The sequence below is a fragment of the Phyllostomus discolor genome, chromosome 2, assembly GCF_004126475.2.
Source record: "Phyllostomus discolor isolate MPI-MPIP mPhyDis1 chromosome 2, mPhyDis1.pri.v3, whole genome shotgun sequence".
NCBI lineage: Eukaryota > Metazoa > Chordata > Mammalia > Chiroptera > Phyllostomidae > Phyllostomus > Phyllostomus discolor.
In genome coordinates, this window is record NC_040904.2 from 111,298,213 (window position 1) to 111,321,490 (window position 23,278).

General features: G+C 41.0%; 2 protein-coding genes and 2 non-coding genes across 6 annotated transcripts; all 4 read left to right on the top strand.

Annotated features, from left to right (window-relative positions):
* Positions 1-9,735: 9,735 nt before the first annotated feature.
* RPL21 (ribosomal protein L21) lies at positions 9,736-14,406 on the top strand. 2 transcript variants are annotated; one of them, XM_028505160.2, is made up of 6 exons: positions 9,736-9,993; positions 11,838-11,916; positions 12,188-12,249; positions 12,793-12,905; positions 13,325-13,475; positions 13,677-14,406. In XM_028505160.2, exons 2-6 carry the CDS (start codon positions 11,850-11,852, stop codon positions 13,764-13,766), a joined length of 483 nt encoding a protein of 160 aa, XP_028360961.1. In that variant the 5' UTR covers positions 9,736-9,993; positions 11,838-11,849; the 3' UTR covers positions 13,767-14,406. The 2 variants fall into 2 exon arrangements, with proteins under 2 accessions (XP_028360961.1, XP_028360962.1); XM_028505161.2 differs by having other exon boundaries at positions 9,952-10,076.
* LOC114491223 lies at positions 12,615-12,685 on the top strand. The gene has a single exon (XR_003684028.1). It is a non-coding gene; the product is annotated as a small nucleolar RNA SNORD102 (small nucleolar RNA).
* Positions 12,947-13,073, top strand: LOC114491246. Its single transcript, XR_003684048.1, has one exon. It is a non-coding gene; the product is annotated as a small nucleolar RNA SNORA27 (small nucleolar RNA).
* Positions 14,407-19,911: 5,505 nt separating the features above from the next.
* On the top strand, positions 19,912-22,788 carry RASL11A (RAS like family 11 member A). 2 transcript variants are annotated; one of them, XM_028504641.2, is made up of 4 exons: positions 19,912-20,202; positions 20,563-20,619; positions 20,725-20,804; positions 21,735-22,788. In XM_028504641.2, the coding sequence occupies exons 1-4, from the start codon at positions 20,079-20,081 to the stop codon at positions 22,200-22,202; spliced, it is 729 nt and encodes a 242-aa protein (XP_028360442.1). In that variant the 5' UTR covers positions 19,912-20,078; the 3' UTR covers positions 22,203-22,788. The 2 variants fall into 2 exon arrangements, with proteins under 2 accessions (XP_028360442.1, XP_035874239.1); XM_036018346.1 differs by lacking the exon at positions 20,563-20,619 and having other exon boundaries at positions 19,948-20,202.
* The last annotated feature ends 490 nt before the right edge of the window (positions 22,789-23,278 follow it).

Sequence of the window (23,278 nt, forward strand, 5' to 3'; positions counted from 1 at the left end):
TGAGTGGGGGTCAAAGAGCTGTAAGACTTGAAGGAACCAACTTCCTCCTTGGACCCCTCTCATTCAACTGAGAGCATTCTTAAACAAAGAAGGTTTCACAGTAATTTACATGTTCTTTCTTAGACCTGATCACCCAAGGAATCCGCTCTTTTTCAGCACAGAGCTGCACCACCCTGTCATTGTTTCAGGCTTAGGTGGGAACTAAGGCAATAAGGAGATTTTTCTCCCAGGTGATGAGAACTCAGGCTATGTCAAAGCCGAGGAGCGAGGGTCCATCACCCTCTTACGCTGCAGCCCCCCAAGTCCTTCTTTTGGGGGGGCCTCCCAAAGTGATCGTGCCTGGCTTAGGTCATTCCCCCCGTGGGGAATCTTACCCGTCTTTGGCTAACCGGCCAAGCTTTTGGGGGTTCAGCAGCAGAAGCAGCATTCCTGCCAGGGAGACAAGCCCTTGTCTCCCTGCTGGCTTACGGTTCCAAGGGCGTTCCCTTAGCCTTAGCCTAGGCGGGGGTTTCAGCTTCTGATACCAGTCAGGGCGGTTCCCAACAGGACATGTTATTTTTGAGATGCTAGAGGGTATCCAAGAAGAGATTGTCAGGCTGAAGAGAAGTTTTGAGGAGAGGCCTAAATGAAAGAAATAGATTTTATAGTTAGCAGGATTGATATGAAATTTAAAATTTTGGATGCAAATGGAAATCCTAGGAAAAAAAGCATATCTAGAGGAGATCAGTGGAACAATAGTCATGCACCATATAATATTTTGGTCAACAATGAACTTATATATAATGGTGGTCCCATAAGATTATAATGGAACAGAAAAATTGTCACCTAGTGATGTTATTTATAATTGTCATAATGTCATAGAGCAATGCGTTACTCATGTCTTTGTTTTTAAGATTTTATTTATTTATTTTTAGAGAGAAGGGAAGGGAGGGAGAAAGAGAGGGAGAGAAATATCAATGTGTGGTTGCTCCTCACATACCCCCTACAGGGGACCTGGCCCACAACCCAGACATGTGCCCTGACTGGGAATCAAACCTGCAACCCTTTGATCTACAGGCAGCCACTCAATCCACTGAGCCACACCATCCTGGACAGGGTTTTTAATAAGTATATTTTATTGATCATGCAATTACAATTGTCCTATTTTTCTCCCCTTTACTACCCTCCACCCTCCATATCCCCTCCCACCAGCATTCCTCTCACTTAGTTCTTGTCCATGGGTCATACATATAACCCATGTATGGGTTCCTCATACATGGGTTCTTTGGCTTCTCCATTTCCCATACTATTCTTGACTTTCCTCCGTCTATTTCATACCTACAAAATAGGTATAAAATAGGTACCTACAAAAATTTATGCTTCTTATTCCTGTACCTTTTCCCCCATTCTCCTTCTTCTCTCTTCTTACTAATAACCCCCCATGTAATGTCCATTTCTCAGGTTCTGTTTCTCTTCTAGTTGTTTGCTCAGTTTTTTTTAGGTTCAGTTGTTGATATTTGTGAGTTTGTTGTCATTTTACTGTTCATATTTTTTAATCTTCCTTTTCTCAGATAAGTCCCTTTAACATTTCATATAATAAGGGCTTAGTGATGATGAACTCCTTTACCTTGACCTTATCTGGGAAGTACTTTATCTGCCCTTCCATTTTAAATGATAGCTTTGCTGGATAGAGTCATCTTGAATGTAGGTCCTTGCCTTTCATGACTTGGAATACTTCTTTCCAGACCCTTCTTGCCTGCAAGATTTCTTTTGAGAAGTCAGCTGATAGTCCAATAGGAACTCATTTGGAGGTAACTATTTCATTTTCTCTTGCTGATTTTAAGATTCTCTCCTTATTTTTCATCATGGGTAATGTAATTATGATGTGCCTTGGTGTGTGCTTCCTTGGGTTCAACTTCTCTGGGACTCTCTGAGCTTCCTGGACTTTTTGGAAGTCTATTTTCTTTGCCAGATTGGGGAAGTTTACCTTCATGATTTTTTCAAATAAGTTTTGCAATTCTTATTCTTCCTCTTCTCCTTCTGGCACACCTGTGATTTAGATGATGGAATCTTTAAAATTGTCTTGGAGTTTCCTAAGCTTCTCTTCATTTGTTTGAATTCTTGTTTCTTCATTCTGTTCTGGTTGAATGTTTATTTCTTCCTTCCACTCCAAATGGTAGATTTGGTTTCCTGGTTTCCTTTCCTTCACTCTTGGTTCCCTGTATATTTTTCTTTATTTCACTTTGCATAGCCTTCCTCTATTTTGTGAACATGCTCAGTCATTTTTATGAGCATCCTGATTACCAGCCTTTGAACTCTGCATCTGATATGTTGGCTATCTCTTTGTCGCTTAGTTCTATTTTTGGAGCTTTGATCTTTTCTTTCATTTGGGCCATATTTTTTTTCTCTTGGTGCACCTGTTACATTGTAAGGGGCAGAGCCTTAGGTATTCACCAGGTTAGGGCAACCCTGGTCACTGTGTTATGGTGCTGTATGTGGGGGAGGGGTTCAAGAGGGAACAATGCCATTTACTTGGCTCTTGTTCAGCTCTCAGTCACTTCCCCTGCTACCCACAAGCAAATTGGGCCCTTCTGCTGTGATTCCCAGGCGGGTGGGTTTGTGTATGTTCTAGGACCCTGTGGGTCTCTCCAACAAACTCTCCTGTGAGGCTGGGACTTTCTCCTGCAGCCAAAACCCCCATGGGTTTTTACAGCCAGAGGTTTTGAGGTTTTATTTCCCTGCACTGGAACCATGGGTTGCATGGTCTGTCTTGCTCCCCAGTTGTTCCTCCCGGTTTATCTGCATGCAAATGTGGAACCACCTGGTCCTCCAGTCACCACCTTGCCATGTGTCCTCTGTACCTGGCTGCCCATCTCTGTCCCTCCTACCAGTTTGAATGAATGTTTCTTCTTTAGCTCCTTGGTTCTCAGACTTCCATATAGTTCAATTTTCTGGCAGTTCTGGTATTTTTTGTTTTCCTTCTTTTGGTTGTGTGAGGAGGCAAAGTGTATCTACCTATGCGTCCATCTTGGCCAGAAGTCATTCCTGTTTTTTTTTAAAGTGATTTTTGTGTAAACAAAAGTACTGCATTGCCAGCTGTATAAAACTATAGCATATACAATTATAGTAGTAGGCTATACCATCTTGGCTTCTGTAAGTGTACTTTATGATGTTCCCGCAATGATGAAATGGCCTTATGAGACATTTGTCAGAATGTATCCCTTTGTTAAGTGATGCATAACTGTGATTCCAAGTCCTAAGGAAGTCTATTACTTAAAGAACAAGGAGATAAGGGGAAGCCAGTAAAACAGCCTTCAGAGTATTCAGGAAGGATAATGTTTCAAGGAGGAAGGAGTGGCCAACAGAGTCTAAGCTACCAAGAGATTAAGAAAGACAAGAACAGGGAATGTCTTTTGGTTTTGGCAAAATGGGAGCATTTGATAACCTTGACAAGAGCAGTTTTAGTGGCATGATTGGAGCAGAAGTCAGATTAAACTGAAAACAGAAGGGGAGATGAGGAAGAGTTAACAGGGTTTGGGTATTAGGTAAAACCACATTGCTGAAATCTTACAGTTATTGATGTACAAAGCCAGTAATTTCATATGATTCTGTTTTTAAAAGCTTGATGGAAGAAAATATGGTGCAATAGATGGCACCATATTTGTACATATTTAGAGCATATTTGTACACTGATAAAAATCAAGTAGTCATCACCTGAAAGAAAGATGAACAAAAGAGACAGAAGATTTGATAATCAAAGAAAAATGTGAAACAGTCTTTACATGCATAGGTAAGCACACTAACTCCAGAACTCCAGTGGAGAATGCTAATACTACTCAGTATACATTTGAGAATGGTTGATCATGAACTTGTGGCAGGGGCTAAAAACTCAAATGTCTACAGGCAAAGCCAGGTAAACAACTGAAGCAGGCTGAGTGGACACACAGACACTGAAATTAAAGGGATGGAAAAAGACATTCCATGCAAGTGGAAACAACAGAAAAGCTAGAGTAACAGTACCTGTGTGAGATAAAAATAGACTTTAAAACAAGGACTGTAACAAGAAACACAGAAGAGCAATTCATAATGATAAATGGACACAGCCAAGGCAGTGCTAAGAGGGAAATTAAAAGAAATACAGGCCTACCTCTAGAAACAAGATAAATATCAAATAAACAACCCAACCTTAAACCTAAAGAAACTAGAAAAAGAAGAACACACAAAGCCCAAGTGAGCAGAAGGGAGGAAATAAACACCAGACTGGACATAAACTAAATAGAGACTTTTAGAAAAACTCCAGAAAATATCAGTGGAACTAAGAGCTGGTTCTTTGAAAAGATAAACAAAACTCATAAACCTTTAACCAAACTTATCAAGAAAAAAAAGAGAGGGGATCCAATTTTTTTAAAAAAATTGGAAATGAAAGAGAAGTAACAACTGACATGACAGAAATACAAAGGATTATAAGAAAATACTATGAACAACTATGTGCCAACCAATTGAACAACCTGGAAGAAATGAATAAATTCCTAGATACAATCTTCCAAGACTAAATGAGAAAGAAACAGAAAATTAAACAGACCAATAACTGCTATAGAAATTGAATGAGTAATTAAAAAAGACTCCTAAGAAACAAAATTCCTAGACCAGATGGCATCACATATATTTTACCAAACATTCAAAAAATAATTAATACCTTTCTCAAATTATTCCAAAAATGTGAAGAAGATGGAAGGCTCCCTCATATTATAAAGCCAGCATTATCCTGATACCAAAGCCAGACAAAGACACTACAAAAATAATTATAGGCCAACATCCTTGATAAACATAGATGTAGAAATCCTCAACAAATTAGCAAAGCAAATTCAGCAGTACATTAAAACCATCAAACACCATGATCAAGTGGGATTTGTTTCTATAATGCTAGGTTGATTCAATATCCAGAAATAAATTATTGTGACATACCTAAACAAAATGAGGTAACAACCATATGATCATGCCCTGGCCAGGTGGCTCATTTGGTTGGAACGTAATTCCATATACCAAAAGGTGTGCGGGTCTGATTCCCTGGTCAGGGTACATATCCAGGTTGTGGGTTCGATCCCCAGTTGGTACATGTTGGTGAGGCAGCCAATCAATGTTTCTGTCTTCTTTCTCTCTTCTCTCTCTCTCACCCTCCCTCTCCTTCTCCCTCTCCCTCCCCTCCTTCCTCTCTCTCTAAAATCAGTTAGAAAACATATCATTGTGTAAGGATTAAAAAAACTATATGATCATATCAATAAATACAGAAAAGCATTTGAGAAAATCCAACCTTTATTTATGATAAAAATTCTCAGTAAAGTAGGGATGAGGGGATCATACCTCAACATAATAAATGCTATATATATGATAAACCCAGAACTAACATCATGCTTAATGGTAAAAAGCTAAAAGATTTTTAAGATCAGGTACAAGACAAGGTACCTGTCCACTTTTACCACTTTTATTCAACACAGTATTGGAAGTCCTAGACACAGCAACCAGACAGGAAAAAGAAATAAAAGGCATCCACACAGGAAAGAAAGAAGTAGAACTGTCATTATTTGCAGATGACATGATACTATATATAGAGCACCCTGAAGATTTTATGAAGTAACTATTAGAATAAATGAATTCAGTAAAATAGCAGAATACAAATTAATATTCAGAGATTAGCTGCATTTTTATATACCAATAATAAACTATCAGAAAGAGGAATTAAGAAAACAATCCCATTTACAATTGCATGAAAAGATATTAAATACTTAGGAATGAATTTAACCAAAGAGGTAAAAGACCTATACTCAGAAAACTATAAGAAATTGAAGAAGACACAAATAAATGGAAGGATATACCATGGGTAGGAAGAATTAACATTATTAAAATGTCCATGAAGAATTAACATTATTAAAATGTCCATACTACCCAAAGTAATCTACAGATTCAATGCACTCCCTATCAAAATACCAATGTCAGTTTTCACAGTACTAAAATGAATAATCCTAAAATGTATATGGTAACATAAAAGACCCTGAAGAGCCACAGAAATATTAAGATAGAAGAGCAAAATTGGAGATACCACACTACCTAATATCAAACTACACTACAAGGCTATAATAATTGACTACATGGTATTGGCATAAAAACAGACATAGAGATCGATGGAAAAGAATGGAGAGCCCATAAATAAAACCATGCTTATATGTAAAATTGATCTATGATGAAGAGGGCAAGAGTATACAGTGGGGTAAAGATAGTCTCTTCAATAAATGCTTTTGGGGAAAACTGGACAGATACATGGGAAAAAATAAAACTACTTTCTTACAGCTACCCAAAAATAAACTCAAAATGGGTTAGAGACTTAAATGTAAGACCTGAAACCATAAATCTCCAGGAAGAAAACAGAGGCAGTAAACTCTTTGGCACAGGTCTTACCAATTTTTTTTCTTTTTGGCTATGTCTATTAGGACAAAGACAACAAAAGCCAAGTAAATGGGACCACATCAAACTAAAAAACTTTTGCACCACAAAGGAAACCATCAACAAAACAAAAAGACAACTAACTGAATTTGAGAAGACATGTTTGCAAATTATATATCTGATAGGAAATTAATACTCCCAAAATATAAAGAATTCATACAGCTCAACATTGACAAAGAATCCTATTTAAAAATGCACAGATGACCCAAACAGACATTTCTCCAAAGAGGATATACAGATGACCAACAGACATATGAAAAGATGATTAACATCACTAATTATCAGGCTTTAATACAAATTAAAACCACAATGAGATATTGCTTCACAACTGTCAGAATGGCTACCATCAATAAATCAACAAACAAATGTTGGCAAGGATGTGAAGAAAAGGGAAACTTCATGCACTGTTGGTGGGATTGTAAATTGGGGCAGCTACTATGTAAAACAGTATGTAGTTTCTTCCCAAAATTAAAAATAGAACTACCATATGACCCGGCAATTCAACTTCTGGGGATTTATCCAAAGAAATCCAAAACACTAATTCAAAAATATATATGCACCCCTATGTTCATTGCAGCATTACTTACAATTGCCAAGATATGGAAGCAACCTAAGTTTCCATCAACGGATGAGTGGATAAAGAAGTTGTGGTACATGTATACAATAGAATATTACTCAATCATAAAAAAGAATGAAATATTTCCATTTATAAGAACATGAGTAGATCTAGAAAACATAATGCTACCTTAAATAAATTAGCCCAAGAAAGGCCAATATCATGATTTTACTTCTATATGGAATCTAAAAACCAAAATGAATGAACAAACGTGGACCTGGAGATTATTATACTAAGTGAAATAAGCCAGTCAGAGAAAGACAAATGCCATATAATGTCACTTATATGTGGAATCTAATGAACAAAATAAAATGATGAACAAAACAGAAACAGAGGCAATGAACACATGAAACAGACTGATGGCTGTCAGAGGGAATGGGGGAGGAGGGGGCTGGATGAAAGAAGGTGAAGGGATTCGCCAAAGAGTATATATACATAACCCATGCACACCGACAACAGTGTGGTGATGGCCAGAGGGAAGGGGATGTGGGGACTAGGACGAGGACAAAGGAGAGGTGGAAAGACATCTTCAATAATGTCAACAATAAGAAAAAAGAAAATGGCATAAATAAATAAATAAATAAATAAATGGACAAAGCAGAAACAAACTCAAATACGAAGAACAAATTGATGGTCACCAGATGAGAGGGATGTTAGACGGATGAGTGAAAAAGGTGAAAGGGATTAAGAAGCACAAATTGCCAGTTACAAAAATAGTCAGAAGCACGTACAGTACAGAACAGGAAATATTGCCAATAATATTATAATAACTATGTATGGTATTTGATGGGTACAGAATTATCATGGTGCTCATTTCATAAGGCACATAAACCTAATCATTATCTTGTATGCCTGAAACTAATATATTGTATGTCAACTATAATGAAAACGTAAATTTAAAAAATAATACTAGTTATTTTAAAAGTATGAAGTAAATTCCATTATTGGGGCATCCTACAAAATACCTGACCAGTACTCTTCCAAAGCTGACAAGTTCAGGAAAAACATAGAAAGTCTGAGAAACTGCCAAGGAGACATGGTAACTCCCTGGCATGGGGTATCCTGGATGGGATTCTGGAATAGAAAAAGGGAGGACATACAGAGGGCCCATAGACATATGAAAAAATGCTCAACATCACTAGTTATCAGAGAGATGCAAATTATAAACACAATGAAGTATCACCTTACCCCTGTCAGAATGGTGATCATTAATGAACCAACACATAACCAGTGCTGGTGAGGTTGTAGAGAAAAGGGAACCCTAGTGTACTGTTGGTGGAATGCAGACTGGTGCAGCCACTGTGAAAAACAGTGTGGAATTTTTTTAAAAAATTAAAAATGAACCTGCCTTATAATCCAGCGATTCCACTGCTGGAATATACCCCAAGGATCCTGAAACACCAATTCAAAAGAACTTACACACCTCTTTGTTCATAGCAGCACTACTTACAATAACCAAATGTTGGAAACAGCCCAAGTGTCCATCAGTAGATGAATGGATTAAAAAACTGTGGTACATTTACACAATGAAATACTATGCAGCAGAAGTAAGGGGCTCCTATCTTTCTGGACAGCATGGATGGACCTGCAGACTATCATGCTAAGTGAAATAAACCAGTGAAAATCAAATACCATATGACTTCACTTACAATTGGAACCTAATAAACAAAATAAACTGACCAGAAAAATACAGACATGGAGGCAGGGGACAGACTGATTGCTTTAGGAAAGGAGGAGAGGTGAAATGGTGGAAGGGGGAGGGACTAGTCAGAGAACATGTATGAATGATGAGTGTGGACATCACAACAGAGAGGAGACTGACTGTGGGCTAGAGGGGTGGGTTGGGTGGAGGGAAGCAGAAGGGAAAAATTGGGACAACTGTGATAGAATAAACAGTAAGAAAGAGGATATTATAAAAGTTAAAGAAGTCTGAATAAACTATAACAATTGCCTTCTGTATTTTCAATATCCAGCTTTAAAAGTTTTTCCTAAATTTGCATTTTATTCCCTTGACTACTTTCACGATATATGTATCTAACAATATGAAATATTGTTTTAAAACTGTACAAATTATCATACTACATATATTTTACATCATCCTCGTTATATTTCTGGGTTCATTCTTAACTTACTAGCGAATAATATTTCATTACATGAGTATCCCACGAAGTATTTATTCTCTTATTGATGGATGTTCCCAAATGTTTGCTTCTATTCACAGCGCTGTTATGTACATCACTGTCTACGTATCAAAGTTTCTATAAGATACATACTTCGGAATGCTGGGATTTAGTATTTGGACATTTTCAGTTCCACTAGATTTTGCCAAACTGCTTTCAAAGGCTGTAACATGTATGCATTTATCAGCCAGTGCGTAGTAGGTCCTGACGCATTTACGAGAAAAACTTTTGGGAGACATACACACTGGATAACATTCTTGCTTTAACCTTAGTTTTATTTTTGTGTCCATGTAGTCATTCCTATAAACAGCCAGCAGCTACGAGCCCTAAAATTCGATGTTCTACGACTAACCACAGAGTGATACCCAGAGACACAGACGTTGCGGCGTTATCTGACGCAAGACCGGACGTCCGCACGCTCAGGACGTCAGCGTTTTGTTTTACGTCCCCGAAAGCCCTTTTCCGGGCTGTCTGACAAGATCCAAGTATCAAGCTTATTTTTGTCGACTGCTTCTCTTTCGTAAGAAAGGAAAATATACTGACAGCCTCTTCTTTCTCTCAGAGGGGATTCTCTAGTCTTCTCTAAAAGGCCGTAGTCCAAGAAGAGCCCCTTCCGGCTGGCCTTTCCTTCAGGCAGTGCCGCTGGCAGCCCTCAGGGCCTCGTAAGGCGCGCGCCACCACCACGCCTCTTTCTTTTCGGCCGGAACCGCCATCTTCCAGGTAGAGTGTGTGCGCTTCTCTCGGCGAACTTGGTTGTGTTGAATTGTAACCCTGAGTCCTCTGAAGCTGCCCAGTGGGCCCAGGTATATTGTCTGGGTCCCTGTGGCATGGGTGGTGGAACTATGTTCAGACTCGAAAAGCGTGCGCCTGGCGGCTACGGGCTCGGGCCGGGGACCGAGGACCGGACTGCGGTGTCGCGGCTTAGCAGAGGCCAGGCTCCAGAAAAACGAGTTTGAATCCGCCGCGTGAGGCGACTTGAGTCAGTCTGGAAAGATATTCCTCTTGTCTGTGTCGTCAGGGCTTCGCTTCGTTAGTCTGGGCCTTCTGGGACAGGCTTTGTGGGGCCGGGCCGCGTGGTGGGATGCCGTTCAAATGCCCTTCTGCGTGGCATTTTTACTCCTAGGTTAAAACCTACATTTGTAATGCTATCGGATTGGGAGTCAGGGGTAGGAGGGACGGTTTCAAAACTAGGAGTTGCCTTTCATCTGCGGTGAGGTCTGGTTGTGTGTGAAAGCCTCATGGTCGGAGAACGGAATAGGTTCGCACTGTGCTCACCTGGGTAGAGAACTCCAGCCCACTTGTCTTTGGTGCGTGAAATGTTATCCCATTGTTTTTGGCCCTGAGCGCATTAACAAAGGGAAAATTCTTTGCAACGGGCATTGTGTAAATGCGGAGGCATGTTGTATTGAATGAATGGATTCTCGAATGATTGATTCAGTAGTTTAGGGGAAAGGTTATTGCAGAATTCACCTAATCGTAGTGTCTTAACTTTTGGTCTAACTTGTAGATAGTAGCGACCAGCCACTAGAGTTGAGCAAACTGAAGTCTGTACCCCATAGTGGGTTTCAGTTTGGGGAATAAAAGAAACTGCACTGGGTATTGATGTAAAATGAATTTCTTACTAGGGAAGACGGGCCTGATGCAAGGAGCATGGGCTCTGGAGTCAGAAATTATCCCTTTACTGATCGGCCATTTTTGACATGTTACTTGGACATGCAGAGCATCTTTCCTTGTTTATAAACTTAACACAGGTTTTTACGAACTTAATATTTTGAGGATGAAAATAGGGAACCTGCCATGTAATAAATAGGTGTTTAGTTGCTTCTAAAAGTAAAGGGTGTGTTTTAACAGAGGTTTGTTTGGGTGTGGGTGGGTTAGGTGAAACATTCTTGTGCCTCTCTGCCTCACAAGTTAGATGAAAAGGGTACTTTGGTGGAGTCACTTTTCTTTAAGATTAAAGGAGTGTTGATTAGGAGACCAATTTAGGTAGAACTCGTGTCAACTAGAGACTTAGGTGTGTTTTGCCTTGTAGTAATTGTAAGCAATAGTAGTTCTATTCTTAGATGACCTGAAATATTTGAAAACTTCAGGGAACAAAATGAAAGGTTCTATCCTAAATGCATATAGGTAAATTCTTACCCAGTGAGTTAGAGATTTTTGACAGTTAATATTTGTACAAGAGATACTGCCAAAAAACTAGGTTTATAATAAAAGGAGTTTAATTCACCATGTAAAAATGCAATGCTGAGTTTTGTTACACTTTCCAACAATACCTTCTAGTTAGTAATAGCTTCTAGTTGCAATATCTTCTAGTTAGTAATTCCTGTGCCCTTAGCATTCTAGGCTGGGATCTACAGGTATATGTCGGGGTGGGGGGGGTCCTGTTGGGTTTATTATATTCTAATAGGTAAAATACTGACTTGATTTCTGAAGTCCACTTCTAATTTAGGAATTTTAATGTTATGGAACTTAGGTTTCGCAAAGATTTTACTTGCTATAATGATGGTTTGTAAGAAATATTTGTTTGCTGTTACATTTGACTGTTTTATATTTTCTGGTTTCAGTAATTCGCCAAAATGACTAACACAAAGGGAAAGAGGAGAGGTACCCGTTACATGTTCTCTAGGCCTTTTAGAAAACATGGTAAGTAGATTTACCCCCTTGGGACCAAGCATGGCATACATTTCTGCTGTATTGATACATTTGTGTTGAGATTCTTATAATGTATTCTTGATAATGGCAGCTAACCAGTACCTACCTTGTTTTGTAATAACAACGCATAAATTTTATGCAGTAGTTTTTAAATTGTCAACTTGAATGTTTTTAAAATGTATGTAGCTTGTCAAATGTGTGTGTCAAAAGCTAGTGAAATTATATTTCTTTGATTTGACTTTAATCTTGATACTACTTTTAGGAGTTGTTCCTTTGGCTACATACATGCGGATCTACAAGAAAGGTGATATTGTAGATATCAAGGTAAATTATAAAATTGGGGAAGTAACATTAAAATGTAGAACAGTTGGGTTTAATATAACCACACTTTAACGTAATGTTAGTGTTTATTGCACCCGCTGGCTCCTAAATGGGGGGAAATGGATTGCTCTTGAATAGCTAATTTAATTTTACTTTTAAAGCCAGTTTTTAAAGTGCTATTCTTTAGTTTTAAGAAGTGTCTCATTACTGGTTAACAGCTAGTAGGGAAAATATAGGAGAAATAATCGTGAGAGTTTGTTGAGGTGACAAGGAATGCCTTAGTGCAAAATTTATTGTTGGTGATTAATAAAACCAGTGAAAGCTATGTTCTTTTGTAACCAGCATGTAAGTGTATCCTGGCACTCTAGAGCTTAATGATGATTGTCTTTTTGATTGCTTAAAGCAGTGTGAAAAATGCATTTCACCGGCTCTGAAAGCTCTTGAGTTGCCATTTAAAAGAGAAGTCTTTTAGTTACATTAATAGAAATCAGTGTTTAAAAGGAAGGGAGGATTTGCTGGGATGACATTTATCTCCTTTCTTAACAGGGAATGGGCACTGTTCAGAAAGGAATGCCCCACAAATGTTACCATGGCAAAACTGGAAGAGTCTACAATGTCACCCAGCATGCAGTGGGCATTGTTGTAAACAAACAAGTTAAGTAAGTAATGTCATAGTTCTTGGCTAATTCATATTCCCTCATACCCCCTTTTCACTTTGCCAATTGGACTTGTGTCTTTATTGGCCATTCAAGCGGGGCAAAGGAACTACCCTTTTAAAACTCAAGCAAACTGGGTGTTTGTCTTGTATCCTGTCAGAGGAAACAAGTTGAAACAGACATACTGGAAAGTCTTAATGGGATTTGGATAAGCAGTTCTAGTTTCCAGAGTATAAAGTTCGATAGTGTAAATTTTATTAATAATCGGGTTTTGGCTAAATTACTTAGTATTTCAGTGTCTGTTATCCTATTTAGGGGTAAAAGGCTCATGGTTTATTTAATAAATGAAACTGCCAAAATGAGCTTTTTGAATTTCAGTTTTATTTTTTATGAAGCATTTATAAGAATTTTGCTTTCTCCAGGGGCAAGATTCTTGCCAAGAGAATTAATGTACGAATTGAGCATATTAAGCACTCAAAGAGTCGAGATAGCTTCCTAAAACGTGTGAAGGAAAATGATCAGAAAAAGAAGGAAGCCAAAGAGAAAGGTACCTGGGTTCAGCTGAAGCGTCAGGTGAGTGCTTGACAAAGGGTTTTTTGGTTGATTTGGGGAACTATAAAACTGTTGCTCAGCAATTTTCTTTTATATGAAAGTAAAAAAGAATGGAGTATGTGTTTTTTTTTCATTGTTTCTGAGAGTGCTTTGAAATTGAGTTATAGTACTTTACATAATTATTCCCTCGCTTTTTTTTTTTTTTTTTTTTTTTAATTATAGCCTGCTCCACCCAGAGAAGCACACTTTGTGAGAACTAATGGAAAGGAGCCTGAGCTGTTGGAACCCATTCCCTATGAATTCATGGCATGATAAGTGTGGAAAAAATAAAAGACTTCTATACTGATAAAAATGTTGAATTCATTGGGTGATGTCTTTACTAAAGGAATTTAGTGGGGGTTTCTTTCTGGCTGAAAGACGTGAGGTGGCTTATTTGCAACAAAGAATGTACTCCATTGATTAGGAAACAGCATTTGTTGCATTATAGTTAAGCTCAAGGAAAGTTGATTACTTACAATTAGATCATAAATAGCTGTGGTTTAGGGATCAGAAACTTGCCTTTAAAGGCTCATACTTAAAAATAGATTGTTTCAAGTACCCTTTGTGAACTACATAGTACTGAGTTGCTTCCACCTGTCATGCAACATGGCTTAGAAAATAATAGTGTTTGGTAATTTGGAACTAGAATACCTTTTTTTCCTCCTAAGGATAAACATCTGTATCACATTTAATATGGTGTGTTGCATTCTAAGCACTTTACATGTTTAGCCCATTTTACATAAAAGAAAGCTGAGGCAACATTAACTTGCACAAGGAGATTCAAACCCAGGCAGTTTGGCTCCATCATCAGGTCATAGTCACTAGTGTTATATTGCTTCATATTAATGGGAACATTTTAAAGCTACTTTGTATAGTTGGAGCACATTTGAGTTATTCTGTTAATTCTTGGATATTTATTTGGATGTGGCAAAAACATCTCAGATGTATCCAGAAGCAAATTGATGACATCCTATCCTAGCTGCCTTCAGTGTTCTGTGATGCCTGTAGTATAACATCAGTTGGTTTGAAATGGGAAACTTGGCACTTAGAGTGCTCTCCTTCCTACTAATGGACAAGAACCTAATCATTTTTGTGACTTCAGTGCTGTGAGGGGGTAAACCCAATGTTAGTGGCTTTCAGTTTTCTTCAATGAAGTGTGATAGTAATGAGTCTGCTTTGGAATCTAGCAAACCTGGTTTTGAACCTCAGTGTATGTCTAACATAACAATGATGCATATTAGCTGCTATTAAAGGTTCACATCTGAAAACTAGAAAATTGTGTTCAGTCACCCTTAATTGGTCAACAGAATTCATCATCACAAAGCAACCAGAAAAAAAACTTATAAATTCCTTCTGTTGGCATTCCTGTTCTAAGTTTTTCAGTTTTAGTTGACAACACTATATCCAGTTGAAGTCATTTTAAACTTGCACATGTCTCTCACTTTGCACATTTTGAAATTCTATTTCCTGAGGGTTTTTTTCCTGGCCATTATCAAGGCAAAATAAGGTACAAGAGTTGGTGTTCACAGTCCCTTTGTTTCTGCCCCCTTCATTGATTATTCCTGGTCTTTTGTGTCCTTGGCCCTTTCCCACTTGCTGCTTTCTTGACTTCAGCCTATGGACTTAAAAAAACCAACAATAAAACGAGAAGCTTTTCTTGTGCCTTTCTCTGGTAGCTTCCTTTCCCAGTCCCACTACAGTCCCAGTCCCACTACAGTCCCAGTCCATCATTCCAGTGAAGCTACTCAGAGTTTATCAACACTCGCTGATTAAATTTAGAGACTTTTCAATTTAACTATCTCCCTAAATAATATGACAGTGTTTTCTTTTCCAGAGGCTTCTGCCATAATACTGTTTCCCAGTTCTCCAGCTGGCTGCATCAACTAGAAACTTGATAAAAGTGCAGACCTACTCAAGGACAACTTGAGTCAGAAATTTTAGGAGTGTGGTGCAGCATTCAAAGCTCTGGGTGATTAAAATATGTGTTCCAAGTTTGAGAACCCCTGTTCTGTCTTAGCCTTCTCTAATACACTTGGGGGTCAGATTTTGGAGCTCATGGTCTGAAATTCTAGATCTATATTTACAACTCCCTCTTGGGCATCTCCATCTGGATGTCCTGCAAATATACATGTTTGAAAGTTTTCACTACATGTATTAAATTGAAATTCTTGAGCTTTGGGTAATGTGTGTGCGCGTGCTGATAAAATGTGCCTTCCTTGAAATGCAGGTCCTTTTAAATACATCACAGATTGTAAATTTATAAATTTTTCCCATCTCTCAACACTTGTTGCAAATGAAGAAAAGCTAACTCTGGAACTTTACATCCTGTTCTAAGAGTCAGGACTGTAAGAGAGGTTGCATGATTACTTGGACTTTTAATTGTTAATCTAGCCAGGTGTCTTTTAAGGCCACTGTTTTTGTTCAGTTGAACCCAATTCCAAGGGCAAATTCTTTGACTTCGTCTTGAAAGTTGTAGGAGGGAAAAAACCTCCATTTTATATCCCTTACATTCCCACTAGGGTACATTAGTATTTTCTCTGTAATGTTAGTGCTAACATTAAAAGAATGTGCTAGAAATTAGCAGTAAAAATCGCTAAAATAAATAAGATATGGTTATTTTTTTCAGTGCAAGAGAGTTGAAACAATTTGATGTATTTGAAACGTAAGTTTATAGCATTTCTTCATCCCAGCTCCACTTGGGAAAAATTTTTATTCATTCAAAACCCCTTACCTGTTAGAGGAATTGCTTGGTTATGAATAATAGGCAGCACCTGCAGCTGTTGCCTGCTGAGGTAGAAAATGTGTCGAGGAACGGACAACCAGCTAGCCAAGGTTCCATATTGTGGTACCTTTCAAACAGCGAAAGTGCGGGACAAGGAGCAAGTGGCAGGCCATCTCACAAAGCCCCAAAGGGAAAAGGCACAGAGAAAATACTTTGATACACACTTGTCTAGCAAGAATAGAACTTAGGCAAATTATCTGGCTTGGAAAAGAAATGGCAGTGGGATACTATACTATCTACAAAAAGAGATGATCACTTAGCTGAAGTGAAGATGTGTTGGGATTTTTTTGCTCCCGGGAGAGAAGAAAGACTTCAGTTTGATCTGCTTTGTCGTTCTGTTTATGTCAGCAGAGTACTCTCCATCTTGCTTTCCACAGCGGTGGACTACACCAAGATTTGAAATCAGAGGGGTTGGACCACGGGTGGCAAACTCAAGGCCTAAGGACCAAATATGGCCTTCCACCTTGTTTTATCCGGCCTGGCACCTTGTTTCTACCAGGTGGCAGTGCCAAGCTTCTTGCCTCTAGTTAAGGAGTAGTTACATTTATACTGCTCTAAAATTATATTCGAACCTTTGAAGGCAGCTGCCAGGCTGATGTGACCTCCAGTAAAAATGAGTTTGATACCACTGGGCTGGACAGTCTACTACTGAGTGGCTCTGACTTTGCATAAATTACTATGCTTGTCTGAACCTCGACTGAGAAGATATTTTACCAATTTCAAGAATTAAGGACGAATTCAGGTTTAGAGTTTGTTAATTCAGTAATTTATGAATGATAATTATTTTAACATGGGGATGCCTGTGAAGGCAGGCAGGAGTATCTTACACTTTGTTGTCCTCAGTAAATGTTTCATAATAGAAACGTGGCTGTTCTGTGTATTCTGTACCATCACTTAGCCATACAGATTTTCAATTATTTTGACTGTCGAAATAGGGAGTTGGTAAAAGACAGAAACAATTCTTATTCTGGGGAAAGTGTCAAAACTTAGTTCCTTGGGTCTGCAGTAAGTGGCAGTAGTAAGCATTTAGGCTACACAGGAAAAGCCATTGATGGGTGTTGGAAGAGATGTACTAGTGCAGGACAGTCAGACCTTTGGTGAAGATTTGTCCCAGGTCTAGAAATCAAGCTTATTTAGTATTAACTTCCTGCGTGTGGTGATGTTTGCATATTCTAAATTTTGTCCTTCACATTCACTCTGTACACCCACCGATTTGTATGTTCATATCTGCCTACTCATTTCTATTTTTCTAAAATGACTTCAGCAAGCCTATTATGTTAGCTGGACCGCAATTTTACATGACTGGACACAAATCCAAATGAAGTAGAATACAACAGCAACAATTTATGCAAGGCTATTTGTAATTCCACAGTTAATAATTGCATTAAAACGTCATGCAATATCTTGTGTATTTGCAAATGCAAAGAGCTTTCTAAGTAGAGCAGAATAACATTTTGAGCTCACTGAGCAAAGGTGTGATGTAAATGTAAAATGAATGTCATTATTACCTGGGCAGAGAACAGGAATCCTCCTTATTGGGTGACCTTAAACTTAAATGATCTTATTATTCCTGACTGGGAATGTAAGACTGAATGAGGTGAAGAGATAAGCCCTAGATTCAGCCAAGAAAGGGCTTATATGCCCTTGGAAGTTCTGCATTTAGACTTTTAAAAAAGTGAAGTTTGTGGCAGATACCATTGACAGCTGCTCAACAGAGGTTTTCTCTCTGTCCCTTGATTTCTAACAGGTAGCAACTGTATCTAGCCCCTGGGGAGGAACTGTGATTGTTCAAGTTAGTCATAGCAATCCCAGTCTTCTTTGCCAGATACTTGGATAAACTTTCCCAGCTTCTCAGTTCTGGCCATTGAAATGTGAAAGAAAGTCTGCTGGGTTCTCCCTGAAAATCATTTCACAATAAGAAAAGACAAAGATCCTCCTTCTGTGCCTGAATGAGGACGTGATGTTTGGTGAAGCAGGAGCCATGTTGCGTCCAACAGGGAGAGGCCAAGAGAATCTGAGACAACCACCCAGACCCCTCTCACTTACCTGCTGAAGGACCCCTGGAATCGAATTGCTTCAAGGTTCTGTAAATAGTAACTGTCTTTATGGCGCCCTTTCCCCAGTCAGGGAAGAAGGTGCCCTGCTTCTTCTTTCCAGTGGAACTTGAAATGATGGAACTTGGCAACTAATTAATGTGGAAGCAAGAATGGTGGGAGTCAGGGGTGACTGGGAGGTCTGGGCTACTACTGGGTGATTGGAGGCTCACTCTGTGCCTCAGTGTAGTCCATTGCAAAAATGGGTCCCATTCTCTAGCCCTCTCTGCATCCCAGTTCTTTCAAATGTACCTCTGTGGCTCCCTCCATCAAGGGGTAGAGCATATTTCTCTACTCCTTGAATAGGAGCTATTATTGTGACTTGCTTAGGCCAACAGAAAGCAACAGAGGTGATGAGTTCCATGTGTGAGCCTAAGTCACTCTCTTGGAAACCTCAGCCACCAGGGGAACAAGCCTTGGCCAGCCTGCTGGATGAGGAGAGCCATGTGACTCAGCCACTGTCTTCTCATCATAGCTGACTGACAGCCAGCCAGTGGCAGGATGATGCCAGTTCCTCAGCCCCTGCCAGCTCTCTGCAGATGCACAAAGGAGCCAACCAAGATCAGCTTAGCCTGGCTTCGAGTAGGATCACTACCACACTGCCCTTCAGATTTGTGAGCAACTATGAGGGATTATTGTTTTAAGCCAATTGGTTTCACGTGGTTTTTCATAAAGCAAAAGCTAATGAAACCAGGACAGAGGGAGAGGTGAGGAGGGGTGGGGCTAATAAGCAATTGGACATACGAGGCTAGAACACAGGAGGCCAGAAGCATGGAGGTCTTCTAACCTGCAAGGATAAGCCCCCATGGCTGTGCATTGCCATGGGGGGCCTAGAAATGCAAGACCAGGCCATATTTCACTTCTGTGTCTTCTTCCTCCCACTCTCCCCAACCCCCAAATTCCACTTTACACCCGGAAGTCAGTACTTGAATAGCGAAGCACATGCGTGACTCAAGTGCGCTGTTCCTGAGCCAAAGCTCCCAGGGAAGGGAATGCTTCCTGAGTGTTCTCTAATGAGTCAATGCAGCCAGTGCCTGCCGAGGTGCAAACAATCACTGCCCCCAGGGGCCTCCACAGATCTGGAGCCTGGTTGGTGACTATAGTTCCTTTATATATCTCAGGGCTCTTGCTCCCTCCCTCCCTTTTCCCTATTAATGCCACCCCTTACCGCCTTTTGAAAATAAAAGGCAACATTCGACAGGAATTTCTACTGTTGTAGAAACATCCGATTGCGCTTTTTCCTTTTCCTTTCGTCCCCCAGCTCCTAACTCTGGTCTCGGTTCACCCACTAGTATAGTGTAGTGACTAGTGGAGGGGGCTACCAGGGCTCTGCAGGCACAGCCTGGCGAGAGGCCTTGCCTGAGCTCTCAGGATAGTGGCTGTATTTCCAGGGACTGGGAGCCCTGAGCCGCACAGGTTCCGCCGAGCGCATGCCAGAGGTGAAGGCTCCCAGTTTTCCTGCTCTGCCCCGCCTGCCGCTGCGGGAAGGGCGGGGGAAGAGGAGGAGCGAGAGGCGCTGCCGGCGCGCCACCGCCCCCATACGGTGGAGCCCTTTAAAGGCCTACAGTGCTGACAGCTCCGTGTGCGCCTGGTTCCAGAGCTCCGAGTCCATCCTCTCCCCGCTCGCCAGCCACCAGCCGCTCTCGCTCTCTCCTTGGCCGAGGCCCCGCTGGGTAGGCTGGTGCTCTCGGCGGCGGCGGGACGTGGTCCATGCGGCTGCCCAGCATGTCCGGGCACTTTCTGCTCGCGCCCATCCCCGAGTCCTCATCCGACTACCTCCTGCCCAGGGACATCAAACTGGCTGTACTGGGCGCCGGCCGTGTGGGCAAGAGCGGTGAGTGTCTAGGGGACCGCCCCGGCCGGCCAGACTACTGGGGGCTGGGGAAGAGCAGGAGCTCCTGGCAAGGGAAGACAGGACCCAGGGACTAAGCGGACATCCCCTCCCGCCTGGTTCCCCGCGGCTTCCCGCAGCATCCACTCGAGGGCTGTGGCTGTTTTGGCACCTGTTGGAGAACGCGGGCTGGTGCAGCAGGTCGAGTACCTGCTCTACCGTCGTCCTGCCACCAAAAACCACTACGACCGCCTCTGGGTTTTGCAGAGTCCGCGGCTTGTCCCTCCCTCCTTCTCCCTGAGAAGGTCGAGGTTTGACTGTCTTATTCGAGTTCTTCAGCTGATTTTGCTATTTCATTTTCAGCAATGATTGTGCGCTTTCTGACCAAGAGATTCATTGGGGATTACGAACCGAATACAGGTTAGAATAATCACGTGCCCCCTGCTTTTGTGTCTGCGTGCTTCGGCTTTCTTTGTCCTGCTGAGAGTGTAAGAATTTAAAAGTAGACTGTCCTTCATTTTCCAGGCAAGTTGTACTCACGGCTTGTCTGTGTAGAGGGAGACCAGTTGTCCCTGCAGATCCAGGACACCCCCGGAGGAATCCAGGTGAGCATGGCGAACTTCCTTTCCCACACTGAGTTTGCTCCATAGAGTGAGCAAGACGTCTCAATAGGCCTGTTGTGCCTGTTGTGCATTTAGATGGAACAGTGGGCAACCCTGGAGGGGCCGGTCAGTGGGCTGTTAGAAACCCTCCAAGGGGGCGCAGACTGGACAGTTAGAGGTAGCTTCCTCCCTTGAGCCACCTTGGAGAGGGGGAGGCGCTTAACTTCTCTTCGAAAAGGTGTTAGGGCGTCACTACTGGAATGGGGCTCACCACCACTTTCTGAACTGGGCGATGGAACCATTAACAAAACAGTCTGGGTGGGGTTCTGGAGAGGGGCTTCTCCCCTAGCAAGGACTACCAAAGAGCTTCTGCTTCTAGCTGTCCCCTCAGTCAATTGCAGTCAGACACCCCTGGCACCCTGTCAGGAATGCAGCTGGATTAACAAGTTACTAATTGCTCTCCCTTCCAGGGAGGAGAGGTCTTGTGGAAGAATAGAAAGAAAGAACATATTTCTGGAATATTCTCAGGAAGGACATGCTAAAAATATTTTTATGGGTTTTGGGAATAGATGTTTATCTTGGCTTATTTTCAGTCCTCCTTCTGAGTTAGTTCCCTCAAAATTGCGACATTCTGATTTGAAAGTTCTCATTGATGTCATTCTTTAGTCAGCCTGGGTTCACCACATACTACCTGCCAGGCAAGGGGGTTAAAAACAATGCATTGGTAACAGCTAATAAAATAACCCAGAGAGGGAACTTGCCTGAGAATTTGCTTTTTCTGCTTCAAAAACCTCCTCTGCAGAAGCTGGGCAGAATCTGAAAACTTTATTTAGTGATTTCTTTTTCAACCATTGTTCAAGGGTTACTTTGATGTTGTTTTGAGTCCTTTCCCACTGAGGGCTTCCTTGATCAGGCTCTCTTTGATCTCCACAGATCCAAGACAACCTCATGCAGGTGGCTGACTCGCTGTACAAATGGGTTCAGTGGGCAGAGGGCTTTCTGCTGGTCTATTCCATCACAGACTACGACAGCTACCAGTCTATTCGCCCTCTTTACCAGCATATCCGGAAGGTCCACCCTGACTCAAAGGCCCCTATCATCATAGTGGGCAACAAGAGGGACCTGCTACATGCCCGGCAGGTGCAGACTGACGACGGCGTTCAACTAGCCAATGAGCTGGGCAGCCTGTTCCTTGAAATTTCCACCAGCGAAAACTATGAAGACGTCTGTGATGTATTTCAGCATCTATGCAAAGAAGTGAGCAAGCTGCACAGCCTCAGTGGGGAGAGGAGAAGGGCCTCCGTCATTCCTCGGCCACGCTCTCCCAACATGCAAGACCTGAAGAGGCGCTTCAAGCAGGCTCTGTCTTCCAAAGTCAAAGCCCCATCTGCACTGGGGTAAAGCCACCTCAGACAGACTGCCTTCTTTTTATTGTGTATTGGTGCAACTGAGAAGACTGGGGGTCTCCCTTTTTAATCACATGTTCAGAGTTTATTTTTATACAAACTATTGGTTTGCAAGTGTATGTGTATTTCTGAAAATTCAGTGATTGCCTAGAAGTTGGAATTGTTTTTTTAATAAAATGGGTTTTTTTTACTGTAACTGCTTGCCACTCTTCTATTAAAGGCAAAATGGCAACATTTCGCCTTGTTTCTTAAATATCTTTTTATAGAAATCATACTTGCACTAGAGCCCAGAATTGCTCCATGCTTGCCCTCAGTCTGAACTCTGATTGGTGTCTCTCTGTCGGGAGGGGTTTAAGTGGAGGAAATCTGTTGTGGGAGAAAGAAAAATATGTGGAGGAGGAGAGAGATGTGAATAACTTTAGGATGTCTTTAATTAGGGCACTTTGCCACAGGCATGACATTGACATCATGTGATTTTCATTGTGCACTGATGCTGAAAATTACAAACATAAATAATAGTATTATTTATTGGTACAAATGGAAGTTCATCCTCCTACCCTTATTAAAACAAACAAAAAAACCTTTTCCAGTATTCCTGTCAACAAGTGCACTGTACCATCCAGGAGTTGCCTAAAACTCTGCTTCCCTCTCTGTCTCCCTAACCCTCACATTCATTAGGGATTCTAATCTGCCAATCATCTCTATTTTTCTCTAAAGCATCATTGTGCCTTAATTCAGGCCTCTACCAGTATAGGCAAGACTCTGGTTTCTTGGCTTATGGAATGAAAGCAGTCTGATTCTTTCTTCACACCAGAACAACCTTACTAAATCCAACCCTAATCATTTTATTTCCACAATTGAAAAACCTCAGCTAGTTTCCCCCTATTTAGTGGACAAAAGATAAAGGAGGCACAGCATCAAGATTATTTACCACCTCTCCAGCCTCATTATCGCCTTCTGCCAAAACACACACCCCCCAGACACACACCCCTCCATTCCCGTAGAACAGTCTGTCTTTCTCAGTATACACAAAGCTCTTTCACAGCTTCCTGCCTTGGCATGAACTGTTAC